The following is a 17700-nucleotide window of genomic DNA, read 5'->3' on the forward strand; positions in this document are numbered from 1 at the left end:
CTATAATACATGACATTTCTTTCCTATAAATATAGTACACACCATCAGCACATGGAGGGGCACACAGGATGCGGAGTATTACTATAAGACACAAGTGCTGCTCTGAAGGTGAAATGACATGACCCTGAAAATCAAAATAAGCGGCAAACCAATTAACTTAGCGAGTCCATGGCTGATAACTTGGGTGGCTTTGAAATTGGGTGTCAGGAATGAAAGACAACAAAAAGCTAATTTGCTGAAGTGCCTTTATTAAGCCTTCCCTTCACCTCTCCAAATCCTGATACACTCGAAATGGGAGGATTAATGCAACAGATTTTCGATTCGGTGTCATTTTTTTGTGCAGCTCTGGAAGGCCAGAAATCATTTAACGCAAATTGTTTTGCTGTATCACACTTGAACTCAGCGACCGCCACTTATACAATAAGAGTAGCCATCTAAAACGTTACCTGTAAATGGATTTACCGCCTGCTCTAGGAGAGGGGAAAAAATATGTGCAAAATGAAATTGCTTTACCGCGTTAGAGGCAGCGTGTCTCCGATAATAGGTGACAAAGGGGTCACATTTTAGGTTTTGTTGCAAAACTTTGTCGGAGGGTCAATGAGCTAGGTCATGTATCTATTTGCCGGTGCTGGCACACGTGGCGCGGCAGCGCTTTAGCATTTAGAACATGAAACAAGTCACTCGGCTGCTGTTTAATATTCTGTCTTATGGTAGAAACTGCGACTCGAGAAAAATAGGAAATATAGAGAAGAAATATTCCTATCATAATATGTCATCTCATTTGTTAGCGTTGCCTCATAAGAATCCTGACAACACAATGCAGCGGGAAAGAAAGATAAATTGTAGAAATAAACAGGGACAATCTAGTAGCTTCAGACATCTTATCATCACCCAAACTAAATATGGGTGATCTGTCAGCTTCAGACATTTTTAACCTTTGGCTGGAAATATTCTACTCCTCATATGTATTCTCTAAGCTCTAAGCATTTTGTTCTGTCACACAAGCAGCCCACCAGACATCTGCTATTTTCTCATCTGACTGTGGGGAATGTATAAAAATAGGAATTACTTTACAGCGTGAGATACAAAGGATAAGCAATACATGCAGTTATGGTAGGTTTAGACCAACCTGATAGTTCACATCCAAGAAGTTCCATCCGTAGAGTACAGTGGCGTCGGCAAACTTGTGGATACAGGCGAATATACTGAGCTTCAATGGGGGGCGTGAAAGAATTGGCATAGGGAGTGTTGTTGTCCACATTTCCTCGAAATACCTGTGTTAAAAAAAATGAAGACTTTAGATAGATAGTATCATAGTAGAAGGAGGTAGTAGTAGAAGAAGCAGGTCCATCATGTCCAACCTTTAGGATTAAACAAAATTGTTTTGCACCACCTCCCTCCTTAAACATGTACAAAATGTCGGCCATAACAACATCCTGCGGAAAAGAGCTCCATAGTCTCACTGCTATGAGAGACCTGGCAGAGATTTCAGCTGCCATTTTCCCCCTTATTGTAGAGGGGGAGCACACCTACAGATACGGAGAGGCCATAGTGTGCACTACACCATCAAGGTGAGGGGGGGGAGGTGAGACTGGAGTTAAGTATACCAGTCTTAATAATTTCCCCCCATTATACATTGGATCTCTGCACCACATCAGTGGCATAGATGCCCTGAAATAATCGAAAATGCTAGCTTATTGCTAGTACTTGCGATTATTTACCCCAATCCGCCACATTCACGTCAGCTGGGGCCGACACGGGGTGTTACTGTCCCCATGCTTGCGCACTCTCTGCAGGCAGGGCCTAGCGTAGGAATGACTGCTTTGCAGGACCCCGTCAGATACATCAAAAGGCCAGAGCTGGTGTATGATAAATATCCCCCTGAGTGTCCGTACAAAATCATTACTCTCTGGTGCCATGGTGGGGAGCACATATGGTTTTAAAATGTGCAAACTGGTAATGTAAATTAGATGTGTGGTTACATAGCAGTTACATACAGAAAGGTAATACCATGAATACCCTACAAGCCATACATTCTGTGTGTGCAATGGCTTGAGTTACAGAAAATCATTAACTCATTTTAATACTGTCAGTTTGCCTTAACAAAGACAAAACTGATTACTTAGCACAAAGGCCTGAGAAAATACAAGAACTGGTTATTTTGTGTTCCACATGTTTAATAGAATATCACAGAGGATTTATTAAACCCAATGCATTTTTCATCTCTTCAAGTGTTTATTAAGACTAGGGTAAAATAATTAGTGTAAAAGAATTGGTAGAAAGGGTGACAGTGACAATAAAATATTGCCTATCCTCAGGATATCCACAATAGAACAAAATCAAAAACAAAAGCAAACAGTTTTACCCCAAATTAATGGAATGGCAGGTGGAGCATGTACACAGCCTCTATCTTCAATGTCTAAAGGAAACCTATCATAAGGAAGGTACTATCAAACGTAGATCTGGTGTTAGATTCCCCCTGCCTGCCTCTCCCCTAATCTGTAATTTAATAATCCTGGAACCTAACCTCTCTTGTTAAAACTTTTTTTTGAATATGTAAATTATCTGTAGAGGCTACTGGGGCGTGTACTAGCCTGTCCGGGCACTGGGAGCTAAGGCTAGTACATACCCCAATAGCCTCTGCAGGTAATTTACATAATACTGAATATTGAATAAAGTTTTTTTAACAAGTTAGGTTATGTTACAGGATTATTAAATTACAGATTAGGGCAAAGGAACGGGGGAGGAATCTACCATTAAATCTACTTCTGATAGTAGTATCCTCATGGGAGGTTTCTAGAGATGAGCGAACACTAAAATGCTCGGGTACTCGTTATTCGAGACGAACTTTTCCCGATGCTCGAGTGCTCGTCTCGAATAACGAACCCCATTGAAGTCAATGGGAGACTCGAGCATTTTTCAAGGGGACCAAGGCTCTGCACAGGGAAGCTTGGCCAAACACCTGGGAACCTCAGAAAAGGATGGAAACACCACGGAAATGGACAGGAAACAGCAGGGGCAGCATGCATGGATGCCTCTGAGGCTGCATAATCGCACCATTATGCCAAAATTATGGGCAACAGCATGGCCATGACAGAGTGACAGAATGAAGCTAGATAGCATCTAAAACATCCAATAATTGACCCTGACACTATAGGGGACGGCATGCAGAGGCAGCGGCAGCAGGCTAGAGAGTGTCATGGCGACATACCCTAAATGGACTCAGGCTTCAAACCAATGGGTGGCAGAGAGGAACCAAAGGAGGTGAGCAAGAAGCGCTCAAATAATATCGGTACATGATAAAAGTTTGCCAGTATATTTTGTGGATTACACAGCAGGGTGGCGACAAAGTTAACATGGAAGCCATGAAAACAACCCAAAATTCTGCCTGACACAGCTCGTTTGATAAGGGGACCATGTATGGAGGCAGTGAACTAGTAGTAGATTAAAGGTGCTGCAGTTAAAACTATGTTAGTTGGATCTTGGCATGGAGCTGGCGCTCCGCTGCCAGGCGAGCTTTCGCCAATCCAAGCCCCTGTCTATAGGCTACTCCCCAAACAGCACTTCTAAGAACCTTTTGTATAAGATCAAGTGTAGTAGCGTTCTTATAAGTTTAGGATATGGCGGGTGAGGGGAATGTAAACAGATGCGCAAGAAGCGCTGAAATAATATCCCTAAATGGTAAAAGTTTGCAAGTATATTTTGGGGATTACACAGCAGGGTGGCGACAAAGTTAACAACTTTGATGTGGAATGCCCTGTAATAGCTCTTGGGCGGTGTGCCTTTTATCGCCTAGGCTCAGCAGTTTCAGCACCGCCTGCTGTCGCTTAGCGACGGCACTGCTGCTGTGCCTAGAGCTACCGACTGATGGCGCCATGCCCACGGATGGTAATTCGGAGGAGGAGGAGGTGGAGGAGGGGTGGGAGGAGGTATAGTAGGCCTTTGAGACCTGGACCGAGGTAGGCCCCACAATTCTCTGCGTCGGCAGTATATGACCAGCCCCAGGGTCAGACTCGGTCCCAGCCTGCACCAAGTTAAGTGTAGTAGCGTTCTTATAAGTTTGGGATATGGCGGGTGAGGGGAATGTAAACAGATGCGCAAGAAGCGCATGATGCGCATGGAGCTGGCGTTCCGCTGCCAGGCGAGCTTTCGCCAATCCAAGCCCCTGTCTCTAGGCTACTCCCCAAACAGCACTTCTAAGAACCTTTTGTATAAGATCAAGTGTAGTAGCGTTCTTATAAGTTTAGGATATGCCGGGTGAGGGGAATGTAAACAGATGCGCAAGAAGCGCTGAAATAATATCCCTAAATGGTAAAAGTTTGCCAGTATATTTTGTGGATAACACAGCAGGGTGGCGACAAAGTTAACAACTTTGATGTGGAATCCATGAAAACAACCCAAATTTCTGCCTGACACACCTCGTTTGATAAAGGGACGATGTATGGAGGCAGCTATATGGACGACTTTTGGAGGTAGCAATGGAGACAACGTGTGGAGGCTGCTATGGAGACAATTTAATTTGGATAGTGCCTGTATGTGGCAGTCCCAAACATTTTTCAAACCAGAGGAGCAGGTAGGTGGCCCTCCAGTAAAATGGGATAGATTGAGTGCCTGTATGTGGCAGTCCCAAAAATGTTTCAAACCAGAGGAGCAGGTAGGTGGCCCTCCAGTAAAATGGAATAGATTGAGTGCCTGTATGTGGCAGTCCCAAAAATTGTTCAAACCAGAGGAGCAGGTAGGTGGCCCTGCAGTAAAATGGAATAGATTGAGTGCCTGTATGTGGCAGTCCCAAAAATTGTTCAAACCAGAGGAGCAGGTAGGTGGCCCTGCAGTAAAATGGAATAGATTGAGTGCCTGTATGTGGCAGTCCCAAAAATGTTTCAAACCAGAGGAGCAGGTAGGTGGCCCTCCAGTAAAATGGAATAGATTGAGTGCCTGTATGTGGCAGTCCCAAAAATTGTTCAAACCAGAGGAGCAGGTAGGTGGCCCTGCAGTAAAATGGAATAGATTGAGTGCCTGTATGTGGCAGTCCCAAAAAATTTTTAAAACAGAGGACCGGGTAGGTGGCCCTCCAGAAAAATGGAATAGATTGAGTGCCTGTATGTGGCACTCACAAAAATTGTTTCAAACAGAGGACCGGGTAGGTGGCCCTCCAGAAAAATTAAATGCATGAAGTACTATAGCAAGAGCCAGTGGGCCCTGTCAAAAAATAGCCATTTTCCTCTGCTTTACTGTACAAAGAGGAGGAGAAGGAGGAAAATGAGGAGGAGGAGGAGGAGTGGATCAATTATTCAGGTTGAGCTTCCTTCACCTGGTGGAGATTGGAAATTCTGAGAAATCCAGCCTTTATTCATTTTAATAAGCGTCAGCCTGTCAGCGCTGTCAGTCGACAGGCGTGTACGCTTATCGGTGATGATGCCACCAGCTGCACTGAAAACCCGCTCGGACAAGACGCTAGCGGCAGGGCAGGCAAGAACCTCCAAGGCGTACAGCGCCAGTTCGTGCCACATGTCCAGCTTTGAAACCCAGTAGTTGTAGGGAGCTGTGTGATCATTTAGGACGATGGTATGGTCAGCTACGTACTCCCTCACCATCTTTCTGTAAAGATCAGCCCTACTCTGCCGAGACTGGGGACAGGTGACAGTGTCTTGCTGGGGTGACATAAAGCTGGCAAAAGCCTTGTAAAGCGTACCCTTGCCAGTGCTGGACAAGCTGCCTGCTCGCCTACTCTCCCTCGCTACTTGTCCCGCAGAACTACGCACTCTGCCGCTAGCGCTGTCAGAAGGGAAATACTGTTTCAGCTTGTGCACCAGGGCCTGCTGGTATTCATGCATTCTCACACTCCTTTCCTCTCCAGGGATGAGAGTGGGAAGATTTTGCTTGTACCGTGGGTCCAGGAGAGTGAACACCCAGTAATCGGTGCTGGAATAAATTCTTTGAACGCGAGGGTCACGGGATAGGCAGCCTAGCATGAAATCTGCCATATGCGCCAGAGTACCAACGCGTAAGAATTCACTCCCCTCACTGGCCTGACTGTCCATTTCCTCCTCCTCCAACTCCTCCAACTCCTCTTCTTCTGCCCATACACGCTGAACAGTGAAGGACTGAACAATGGTCCCCTCTTGTGTCTCGCCAACATTCTCCTCCTCTTCCTCCTCATCCTCCTCCACCTCCACCTCCTCCGATATGCGCTGAGAAACAGACCTCAGGGTGCTTTGGCTATCAACAAGGGAATATTCTTCCCCCGTCTCTTGTGACGAGCGCAAAGCTTCCGACTTCATGCTGACCAGAGAGTTTTTCAACAGGCCAAGCAGCGGGATGGTGAGGCTGATGATGGCGGCATCGCCACTGACCATCTGTGTTGACTCCTCAAAGTTACTCAGCACCTGACAGATATCAGACATCCACGTCCACTCCTCATTGTAGACTTGAGGAAGCTGACTGACCTGACTACCAGTTCTGGTGGAAGTTGACATCTGGCAGTCTACAATCGCTCGGCGCTGCTGGTAAACTCTGGATAACATGGTCAGTGTTGAATTCCACCTCGTGGGCACGTCGCACAACAGTCGGTGAGCGGGCAGTTGGAGGCGGCGCTGCGCTGCCCTGAGAGTGGCAGCATCTGGGCTGGACTTCCTGAAATGCGCACAGATGCGGCGCACCTTCGTGAGCAAATCAGACAGATTGGGGTATGTCTTGAGGAAACGCTGCACTATCAGATTTAACACATGGGCCAGGCATGGCACATGTGTCAGTCTGCCGAGTTGCAGAGCCGCCACCAGGTTACGGCCGTTGTCACACACAACCATTCCCGGCTTGAGGTTCAGCGGTGCCAGCCACAGATCAGTCTGCGCCGTGATGCCCTGTAATAGCTCTTGGGCGGTGTGCCTTTTGTCGCCTAGGCTCAGCAGTTTGAGCACCGCCTGCTGTCGCTTAGCGACGGCACTGCTGCTGTGCCTAGAGCTACCGACTGATGGCGCTGTGCCCACGGATGGTAGTTCGGAGGAGGAGGTGGAGGAGGGGTGGGAGGAGGAGGAGGCATAGTAGGCCTGAAACACCTGGACCGAGGTAGGCCCCGCAATCCTCGGCGTCGGCAGTATATGAGCAGCCCCAGGGTCAGACTCGGTCCCAGCCTCCACCAAGTTAACCCAATGTGCCGTCAGCGATATATAGTGGCCCTGCCCGGCAGCACTCGTCCACGTGTCCGTGGTCAGGTGGACCTTGTCAGAAACGGCGTTGGTCAGGGCACGGATGATGTTGTCTGACACGTGCTGGTGCAGGGCTGGGACGGCACATCGGGAAAAGTAGTGGCGGCTGGGGACCGAATACCGAGGGGCGGCCGCCGCCATGAGGTTGCGAAAGGCCTCGGTCTCTACTAGCCTATAGGGCAGCATCTCCAGGCTAAGCAATCTGGAGATGTGCACATTAAGGGCTTGGGCGTGCGGGTGGGTTGCACTATATTTGCGTTTCCGCTCCAGCGTCTGGGGTATGGAGAGCTGAACGCTGGTGGATGCTGTGGAGGATCGTGGAGGCGACGATGGGGTTTTTGTGCCAGGGTCCTGGGCAGGGGGCTGACTAGCAGCTGACACAGGGGAAGGAGCAGTAGTGTGCACGGCCGGAGGTGAACGGGCTTGTTGCCACTGAGTGGGGTGCTTAGCATTCATATGCCTGCGCATACTGGTGGTAGTTAAGCTAGTAGTGGTGGAACCCCTGCTGAGCCTGGTTTGGCAAATGTTGCACACCACAGTCCGTCGGTCATCCGGTGTTTCCTTAAAGAACCTCCACACTTCTGAAGATCTAGCCCTCGCCGCAAGAGCCCTCACCACGGGAGCTTCACTAGTTGACAGTGGCGCTGATGCACCAGCTCTGGCCCTGCCTCTCCGTCTGGCCCCACCACTGCCTCTTCCAACCTGTTCAGGTCGAGGACTCTCCTCCGTCTCAGAAGCACTGTGTTCACCCGGCCTCTCAACCCAGCTTGGGTCTGTCACCTCATCATCCTCCGATCCCTCAGTCTGCTCCCCCCTCGGACTTCCTGCCCTGACAACAACTTCCCCACTGTCTGACAACCGTGTCTCCTCATCGTCGGACACCTCTTTACACACTTCCACTACGTCAAGAAGGTCATCATCACCCACAGACTGTGACTGGTGGAAAACCTGGGCATCGGAAAATTGCTCAGCAGCAACCGGACAAGTGGTTTGTGACTGTGGGAAGGGTCCAGAAAACAGTTCCTCAGAGTATGCCGGTTCAAATGCCAAATTTTCCTGGGAGGGGGCAGACTGGGGGGGAGGAGGCTGAGGTGCAGGAGCTGGAGGAGTGGGGATTTCGGTGACATGGGTGGACTGCGTGGAAGACTGACTGGTGGTGGACAAATTGCTCGAAGCATTGTCAGCAATCCACGACATCACCTGTTCGCACTGTTCTGGCCTCAACAGTGCTCTACCACGAGTCCCAGTAACTTCAGACATGAACCTAGGGAGTGTAGCTCTGCGGCGTTCCCCTGCTCCCTCATCAGCAGGTGGTGTCTCACCCCGCCCAGGACCACGGCCTCTGACCCCTGCAGTAGTTGGACGCCCACGTCCCCGCCCTCGTCCTCTACCCCTAGCCCTCGGGTTAAACATTTTTAAAATGAGAGTTATAACTTTTTTTTTTTTTTTACTTCTTTTTGTTTTTTTTGGTGTTTTTTTGTGTTTTTTTTTTTTTGTGTTTTTTGTTTTTTTTTGAGTTTTTAAAACCAAACAATCCTATCCTATTGCTATGGCTATTTTCTAGCCAAGTATCAAAGGAAGCACACTACTATGCCAGATGAGATGACACTGAGTTATTGCCTAATAGAAATCCAACCCCTACTGAATTTTGCCACTTCGGCCTTTGCTATGGATATGTGCGCCACTAAGCGCAGAACACAGCGGTCGCAAGTCTCACTACAAATTGCTCAGAATTGGCAAGTACATGCACTGCAGAAACTACAGCCACCAGCAGATCAACCAGAAATCAAATATATAGAACGCTACTGTAGGCTTCAAGAAGCTGTTTGTATTCTCCTATGGCTATTTTCTAGCCAAGTATCAAAGGAAGTACACTACTATGCCAGATGAGATGACACTGAGTTATTGCCTAATAGAAATCCAACCCCTACTGAATTTTGCCACTTCGGCCTTTGCTATGGATATGTGCGCCACTAAGCGCAGAACACAGCGGTCGCAAGTCTCACTACAAATTGCTCAGAATTGGCAAGTACATGCACTGCAGAAACTACAGCCACCAGCAGATCAACCAGAAATCAAATATATAGAACGCTACTGTAGGCTTCAAGAAGCTGTTTGTATTCTCCTATGGCTATTTTCTAGCCAAGTATCAAAGGAAGCACACTACTATGCCAGATGAGATGACACTGAGTTATTGCCTAATAGAAATCCAACCCCTACTGAATTTTGCCACTTCGGCCTTTGCTATGGATATGTGTGCCACTAAGAGCTAAACACAACGGTAGCAAGTCCCCCTGCTAATTCCTCACAAAATGGTAAAAGATGCAAATTAAAATAAAAAAAGTAGAACGTTATTGTAGCCCTAAGAAGGGCTGTTGGGTTCTTTGAGAATCACTCCTGCCTAACAGTAAGCTAATAGAACACCCTAACGCTTTCCCTGACCAGCAGCAGCTCTCTCCCTAGCGGCATCCAGAGACAGAATGATCCGAGCAGCGCGGCCAGCGGCTAGTCTATCCCAGGGTCACCTGATCTGGCCAGCCAACCACTGCTATCGACGTGTAAGGGTACCACGTCATGCTGGGTGGAGTGCAGAGTCTCCTGGCTTGTGATTGGCTCTGTTTCTGGCCGCCAAAAAGCAAAACGGCGGGAGCTGCCATTTTCTCGAGCGGGCGAAGTATTCGTCCGAGTAACGAGCAGTTTCGAGTACCCTAATGCTCGACCGAGCATCAAGCTCGGACGAGCATGTTCGCTCATCTCTAGAGGTTTCCTTTAAGGCACTGATGGAAGCTGCCAAGTTCTGCACTCAGCAATATCCATCAGTGCAACAACTGCATATAAACAATATAGAATCCATTTCTTATAAGAAAAAAAAAGTAGTATATAGAAGGAACCTACCATATCTTCTTTGCTTCTTTTTACTTTGTATGTTGACCATGATTTTCCGTCATCGCTGTATGCAATCTTGTATGATTTTATATATTCTGGGCTCCCTATTCTTTTTGCACCTTGAGTAATAACACCCGTGACTCTCATTTTCTTCTGTAAATTGATCTGTTAAGAAATATAAATATGAGTCATAAGTATTGCTGTCTAACATTTCGTAAAAGCAAGATAATCTAATATTATATCACATAATATGAAGCTCTTCCTCTTTGTATAAAATGCTCATTTATGTGTTTATATAGTATTATTGCTTGGCCTTATTTATCTCCTCTAAGACTTTGTAAGGGCTATGAGATATGGTATATGAGTCATGTTTCAAAGCCAAGGGAAGGCACTAAAAGACAAGATATTGCCCCAATTTGCACAACATTTTTACTAGAGAGCATTGTCCGGATCTTAATACTACCTAACAAGGATAATAAAGTCCTCTTAGGCCTCATGCAGATGATCATGTGTGATCAAGAGCTGAGAACAGCCCAGTTAGCCAGTTTCGGACAATGACTATTAGATCCAGCCCCCTCCCCGCTGATGTCCATAGGAAATGAGTGACCGCACCACAATCTGGGCCGGCATAGGACCTACTCTACACTTAGCGGCACGGCTGCTCAGCACAATCACGTCCACTGGGACACGGTTCATGCACTGTACCCGGCGCACTGTGACCCTACACAATAGACCTTAATGGGAGCTGTGAGATAGTTGTAATTTATGTACATGTATGGTCATGTGCAGGTATCTATAGACACAAGTTTTTACAAGAAAGCCATGATGATTTTTTATATGTAATCACCAAACTCTTTTACCCTTCGTTCTTATTTTAGGTCTTATCTAAAGCTTTTCTGCAACCACTTGAAAGATTTTGTAAAATATTAAAATTAAAAACGAAATAATATCAACAACTTGAGTGCTAATTTATAGCTTACTTTAGTCATGGACTATTTAGTTAGATTTTAGAAGTGCTCAAAATGTTTTTGAAGCCGTATAATTTTACAACATATGGACTAGACAAACCATGAAAGTGTGAGGATTAAGAGCCCAACTGCTTGTATACCCCACTAATCCTTAGAACAGAAGTGTTTGCTTTAAGTACTTAGTAATTAAGTGACTGCACATGCTAGAGAGACATCTAAAATCTGAGGAATACAAGTTTTATGGTGGACAGAAGTAGTGTTATTCCTCAAACAGCAGTGATTGATGCAAGATTAGTTGAAAGGGAAACTGTCAGCAGCTTTTACACTACTAAATTTCTGGCCTCCTAAGGTAGGGTATGAAACATCTTCTATAATATTCCCTTTTTTATGTGAAATCTTGCCAGTGTAGACATCCTGCCAGCTGTGCTGGGGCGAAAACTATGCCAGGTCCGACCCATTGCGTAAAAACAAGTGAACATTCAGGCCTGAACATTCACAGGCTATCACACGTAAGTAGGTACGGGACGAGAACACCCCATGCTGACCTGCTCCCTTAGCGGCTGTGCTGCCTTCAAGCCCCCTCCAGACCCAAATGCTGAGGAGGTAGCGTAAGAGTAATCACAACTTCTTCCAGCGCACAATTATGATTATTTCAGTGTTTCGAAACCAGAAAACAGGCATGGAAGCACTAATAGATCTTCCCCTATGTTTCTATGTCCCTATATCTTAACTGCCTATATATCTGTTCACATATATCTACAGCTCACAGTACCACAAGTTGTTGGCGTGTGATTTGGAAGCTTCAACCTGATGCCAAAACCTTAGTTCTATCTATTATAGAGACCACGATTGCTCCTATTCCTTGCTCCTTGCTCCATTAATAGTGACTGATTTTATTTGCTCATTAGCATATGACTTAATATAAAGGTAATTTTTAACATAAAAGAGGGAATACTAGAAAATATATTTAACATCCTACCTGAAGTTGCTGTTGGTTAAGTTGTGTAGAAACCAATGACAAAGTTGTATTTTAGTGTTTTGTGGCTCCTGTTACTTTGAAATATACTGTATCAGAACGACAGATATTACAGGACGAGATAAGTTGCATTGTTGCTTTCTCTGTTTGATACCTAGAACTCATCAAACTAGTCACATAACACAAAAAAATAACATAAAAGCAGGTGAAAGCTACTTCTGTCACCAGTGTTGGATGCCCAGCTGTCTCTGGCAGCTGGACACATGACCGGCAGATACAACACAGAGCAGGCAGCAACATCAAAAACCGTGACTGTGTTTATCATCTGTATGAGAATGGCTTAAAAACATCATTCGCTATAACGATGAGATTTCTTTCCCAAAGAGTACATCATTTTTCTTTTCTAATGATTGTCAATTATTTTCGTTGGGGACAGGAAAATGTGCTTCGTTTCTAAAGAAAATTGTTAACCTCCAAAGAAATGCAACAATTGACCAAATTATTGCTACACATACAGAAAAGTATCTCCGACACCAGAAAAAGAATTCCTTTAGTAACCGCACTCTGAATTTTTATGAGGTAAAAGTTAGAAGTTATACGCGCTGTATCTTGAACAGAATGAATACCATCAATCATTTATATGGCCTTAGCATGGCAAACAAAGGCACAATGAAAGCACTTGTCACATGCAACAACGTCCCTCAAGCTCAACGCTCAAGGGCAACAACCACCAGTCGCTAGACAGCTTTGCCCTGGTAATTGGATGAGGAGCAGAAACCTTGCCATTTCCTTGTCCTTAAAGAAAGAAATGGAAGGAACCTCGGAAACTAGAAGTAGTTGGGTTAAACCTTTCGACACGAAGCGAATAATCAATGTGTGTGACAAATTACTAAGAGGTGGACAAGTTTGGTTCTTTATAGGTGAGGACTTAGCAAAATAGAGCAATAAATCTTATAGAAATATTCCACATGCAGAGCCCCCAATCCTTTTTAATGATAGATAGTTGGAGCTCACATTAAGCAGTGTGTGGGACTTAATTTTATGAAGGATGTGAGATGAATAGATGAAATGCAAGTTGTCTTGTACAGCACGCATTATAAAATCCAAATCTTAGTATGAAAGGCAAATTGCCTGCTCATGTGGGATTTTCCACCTTCTTCCGGCTGTTTAATGCAGTCTAGACTTATGAATACTACTGACAGACGAATAACAAGTTGTCTCTTTGCTCCGCAGTGAAACAGTTTACTGACATTAATACATCAAGGAAGAAAGTCCTGGTTTTGAACAATATGACTAGATTAGCAAGGGATAAGAAAGGTCAGAACAGGCCTGAGGGCAATGCCGTGGAATAAAAATAAATGAAAAAAGGAAACCCCCTCCAGCTAGAGAAGTCTTAGAAAGCAAATACGGCACTTCTACACCCGGGGAAGGAAATTCTCAGTGTTTAGTGGTTGATGGAAAGCAAATGACTTCGAGTGAGTGATCTCGGAATTCTAAGGAAGGTGGCTCCGGTACGGCTTTGGAATACGTTCTTAGGCTACGTCCCAGCTTCAAAAGGTTTCTTCATGTTGTACCGACTAACCTTGGGGAGCCTGCGTAGGGTATTTTTCTTTTCTTATAATTCCATACTGATTATCTGCCTGCGCTATGTTCATTTTTCCTGAATTTTAATAACGAAACAGTCTTCTTTACAATATGAAGCACCTCGGCCAAGCTATTTGCAACACTTTGAGCGCGTTCAAACAGAAAATCAACACCGAAACACTTATCATAATTAAACTTGCTGGTCTTTGTCTTTCACCCTTTTAATTAAAAGCCCAATAACTTGCAAAACAAATATGAAAACGGCACCATGCAGCTGTTAATCAGTGTCACATGTGACAATACATTATGGCGAGGTAGATTTCTGCAGGTACAAACCCATTTCAATGCGGCTGATGAGAATTAATTGCTTCTCACTTTTAGCTCGAAAGTTCAGCTCAATATTTACAATACAGATAAATATTCATCTCATATATTATCTGTATTTGCTAATGCATCTATAGCGTCTTTAATATGATTAATGCTTGGTTTAAGATGAGCTTCAGCCTTAGGGGCATAATGAAATAGATAAATTATCATATTTGACGCCAGGATGATCATAATCAAAATGAGGCAATGGATACATCGAAGCTGTGAGCAGAAATATTCTTATCACATGAATTTAATTATCTAAATAAGTTTCTTAAATGATTCTTTATGTTTTCGGATGGAAATCTAAAGACACCCACATACAGGTGATGGCATAGAGATGTCTCCTCTGTTACCTTTACTCTTGGATGGTCTAGAAGCATGATCAGACAATCAGACAGTAGTAATATTCTATCGCAAAGAGAAATCTTATGTTGGTTTATGTGTGTTTACCAAAGTGTGTCCAGAGAATTGCAGGCTTTGATTTGTTGCATTTTTGTGGATTAAAGGGATCATACCAATTAAGTTCTTTCCCTTTCCTGTGGATCACATGCTGATTGATGGGGGGTTGGCTGCTGTACCCACACTGATTGCAAAAAAGGGACCCCCAGCAATGTTTTCTCTAATGGATGGATGGCGAGCATGAGTCCAATCACTCTATTTGATTGTATGGTAGTGTCAGAAATTGCCGAACACAGCTCTTGGATATCTCTGGCACTTCTATTCATTAATTGTATACCAAGCTTGAATGGACTGGCAGTATGCCTGCTTGTGTTGCACTTGACCCACTGTGAGAATAGGATCCTGTTTTCTAGATTGTAGGGGGCCATTCTAGTGATTAGTGGGAGTCCCCCACCAATCAACTTGTTATCTCCTATCCTGTGGATAGCAGATAACTTAAATAGGTTGTGCACCACCATTTAATTGGTTTAATGGAAAATCAGAGTCATAGTGGGGCATTTATCATACACAGATGCTTCATGCTTCAGTGTATCATAACAACCTACTACTCTAGCACCAGCAGTTGCATCAGGAGACTGGTGTACAGTTGCTATTCAGGCTTGAATTGTCGCAAGCAATAATGGGTGTCACTGGCCAACTAACTTCATGCCACTCGACAGCCACTTGGCGTGGAGGTGGCTTAAAGGAGATAATAGTCACATTGCGTGGCAGTTTTCTAGGCTTTGTGATTATTTCATGGCTTTTACACCAGAAAACTAATGTACAAGCAATGACAAATGCCCTCTATTAAAGCAAATCTGTCACCAGGAATGTCATTTTATGCCATTGACAGGTTCCAAGAACTTATTTTATGCACATTTTTTTTAAAAAAATTAATAATTTCATTATGTTATAATTAAATAAAATGAGTAAAATTAAGTTTATTTTACATTATCTGGCTCTTTGCCAGTAGCGTATGGTGAGTCCCTGGGGAAGAGGGGGAAACTGCAGGCTGTGTGTGTCTGTGTCTCCTCATGCATTGGGGAGGGAGGTGATTGAGTGTAGCTAAGAGGAGGCACACCTCCTAGGGACTCACCACATGTTTATTGCATAGAGCAATCTATGTCAAATACAGTTCTATAAGGTAGTGGCAGTATTCAGAATGCCGACAAGGGCATTTTTAAAATCATCATGACATGAGGCTATTGGAATCTGTCACCAACTAAAAATAAAATTCCAATGGTAGGTTTGCAACACCAAGGCCTTACCTAATGGCTTTGGTGCAGCTGGATTCCCATGGTACCTCAATGATTTGCTTTAATGTGGCCTAGCACTAGACTTGTCACAGTCGATTGGTCCAGTTGGAACAAGCCTTGTCCACACCAGGCAGGTCCAGTGAGTGCATTGCAAGAAGAGGGGAAGGCCACAGTATGATTGAGAGTTCCCTCGGGGGGACTCCTGGTCTATGCATTTGTTAGTGATCCCTGGGTAGATGCTAGAGAGGAGACCTATGATGTTAGCAGCAGCCACGGATCACACATGGAAGAAGGTCAGCTTTCAGTTCCTTTATTCCAGAACTTCCACGCAACAACAATAACAGGCTGAGGTAGTATCCTACCAGCCAATATCCAGGGTAGCTAGTTGGATGCCGTCTGATAAGAGAAGCTCACAGCCTGGGTAAGGGCACATGGGGCTGGAGAAGGTAGAATCTTCTTCCGCAGCAATCATAAGGCAGACCCTGTATAGGTGCAGGGCAGCCGAAGGCCACATGTGTGTCTGGTCAGCACATTCATATAGAAGAATCTTCTCTCTCTTAGAACTTAAGAACTCTAGCTATAGGGAGTGTATCAAATCTCCCCTCTGGGTTTTTCTCACAAAGGAAAGGGCCACAAGATAGGGCCTAACTTGCTGATGAGTGGGGGTCTCAGTCTCCCTCAGGACCCATCGTCGCTCCATCAAATTATTTGAGCAGACGGCCATGCATGACCGTGCTCTGCAATTTCCGTCAGCTTCATAGATATTAATTGAGCAGATTGGTCATGCGTGGCTGACTGCTCTATTAATCTGACGGATCGATGAGGGGTCCGACAAACCTCTTGTCTTAGTGATCTGTGGGGGTCTCAGCATTGGGTAGGGCCTAATATTCCTTCGTGGGATAACCCCTTTAAACTCTTCCTTCCCAGGCAGATAATATATAGCTGCACTACCAGTTATAGATAGCAGATCTATGGACATATGCAATAGCAGCACAATATTTTGTTATTTTCGTTTGGCAGGGCCATTACAAGTTCACAAACTTTACTCGTAGGAGTATCCTCAAAAACAGAGACATAACGTAAATGCTAATGGGAAAACTAATGGGACGTACTACTCGTATAAGGCTCAAAAAGCAGGACTTTTGTACTATCATAGATGTACTAAAATATTCAAAACTGAGGATCTGGCATTTCTCATGTTAATGCATATAACCAAATTAGTCTGCAATTGATCTTACTCCTTTGCAACCATTCACAAGAAATTCTGGGGCACATTTGCTTACCTGGTCCCTCGGAGTTCCTAAAAGTGCGTGGTCCCACGACAATGCGGTGTGCTGCAATGCACTAAGATTGTGTGCTCAATATCCTGCATGTGTCGCTTGCCCGCTCAGGTCCGCCATCGTCTTCTTCCCGGTGTATGTAAGTGCATTGGATATAACATAATTAGAATTTTAAATCTCGCACTCAGTCTGAATCAGTCAGATTGTCCGACAGCCAGTCCCCCGATTTCTGTTGCATGAAAAACAGTGCCGCTGCACCAAAATCCGATCGCGTGCACCAAAATCCCCTTCTAAATACCTGTCCCAGTGGTGCAAGTCCCAAAAACGTCAGAATATCCAACAAAAGTACATCCACTGACTCTTAGTAAATAAGCGCCTCTGTCTTTTTTTGTTAATATTTATGCCATATTCCTATCTTTAAAACATACAAGCATTATGCAAATAATATGTAATGATATTTTCATTGACTGTCCAAAATCATTTGTATCACTATAATACATTAATATATTCCAACCTTATGCCAATCTATTGTCTCCAGAACAGCTATTACGAGATGTTCCTCTCCTGTGCTACAATTCAGGTGGTGTCTCTACAGAATAAAAAATTATACCTCTTAGCTACATATCAGTATAAGCTGGAAGATTTTTTTTTCTATATTTTACATGTGGAGACAAATTTGGAAGTTCTTAATAAACGATTGTAGACCTTATGCCTTCTTTACCAATTCTAACTCCTTCA

General features: G+C 44.6%; 1 protein-coding gene across 3 annotated transcripts in view; it reads right to left on the bottom strand.

The window, feature by feature from the left end:
- The window catches only part of EDIL3 (EGF like repeats and discoidin domains 3), a 424437-nt gene that overhangs the window by 93015 nt on the left and 313722 nt on the right, over nt 1-17700 (bottom strand). For all 3 annotated transcript variants that reach the window (XM_072139426.1, XM_072139425.1, XM_072139424.1), the window contains exons 7-8: nt 10101-10256; nt 1130-1274 (exon numbers count right to left, since the gene is read on the bottom strand). In XM_072139426.1, the coding sequence (XP_071995527.1) occupies nt 1130-1274; nt 10101-10256 (301 nt within the window). The remainder of the gene's footprint in view (nt 1-1129; nt 1275-10100; nt 10257-17700) is intronic.

The sequence above is a fragment of the Engystomops pustulosus genome, chromosome 1 (genome assembly GCF_040894005.1).
Source record: "Engystomops pustulosus chromosome 1, aEngPut4.maternal, whole genome shotgun sequence".
In the NCBI taxonomy this organism is placed as follows: domain Eukaryota; kingdom Metazoa; phylum Chordata; class Amphibia; order Anura; family Leptodactylidae; genus Engystomops; species Engystomops pustulosus.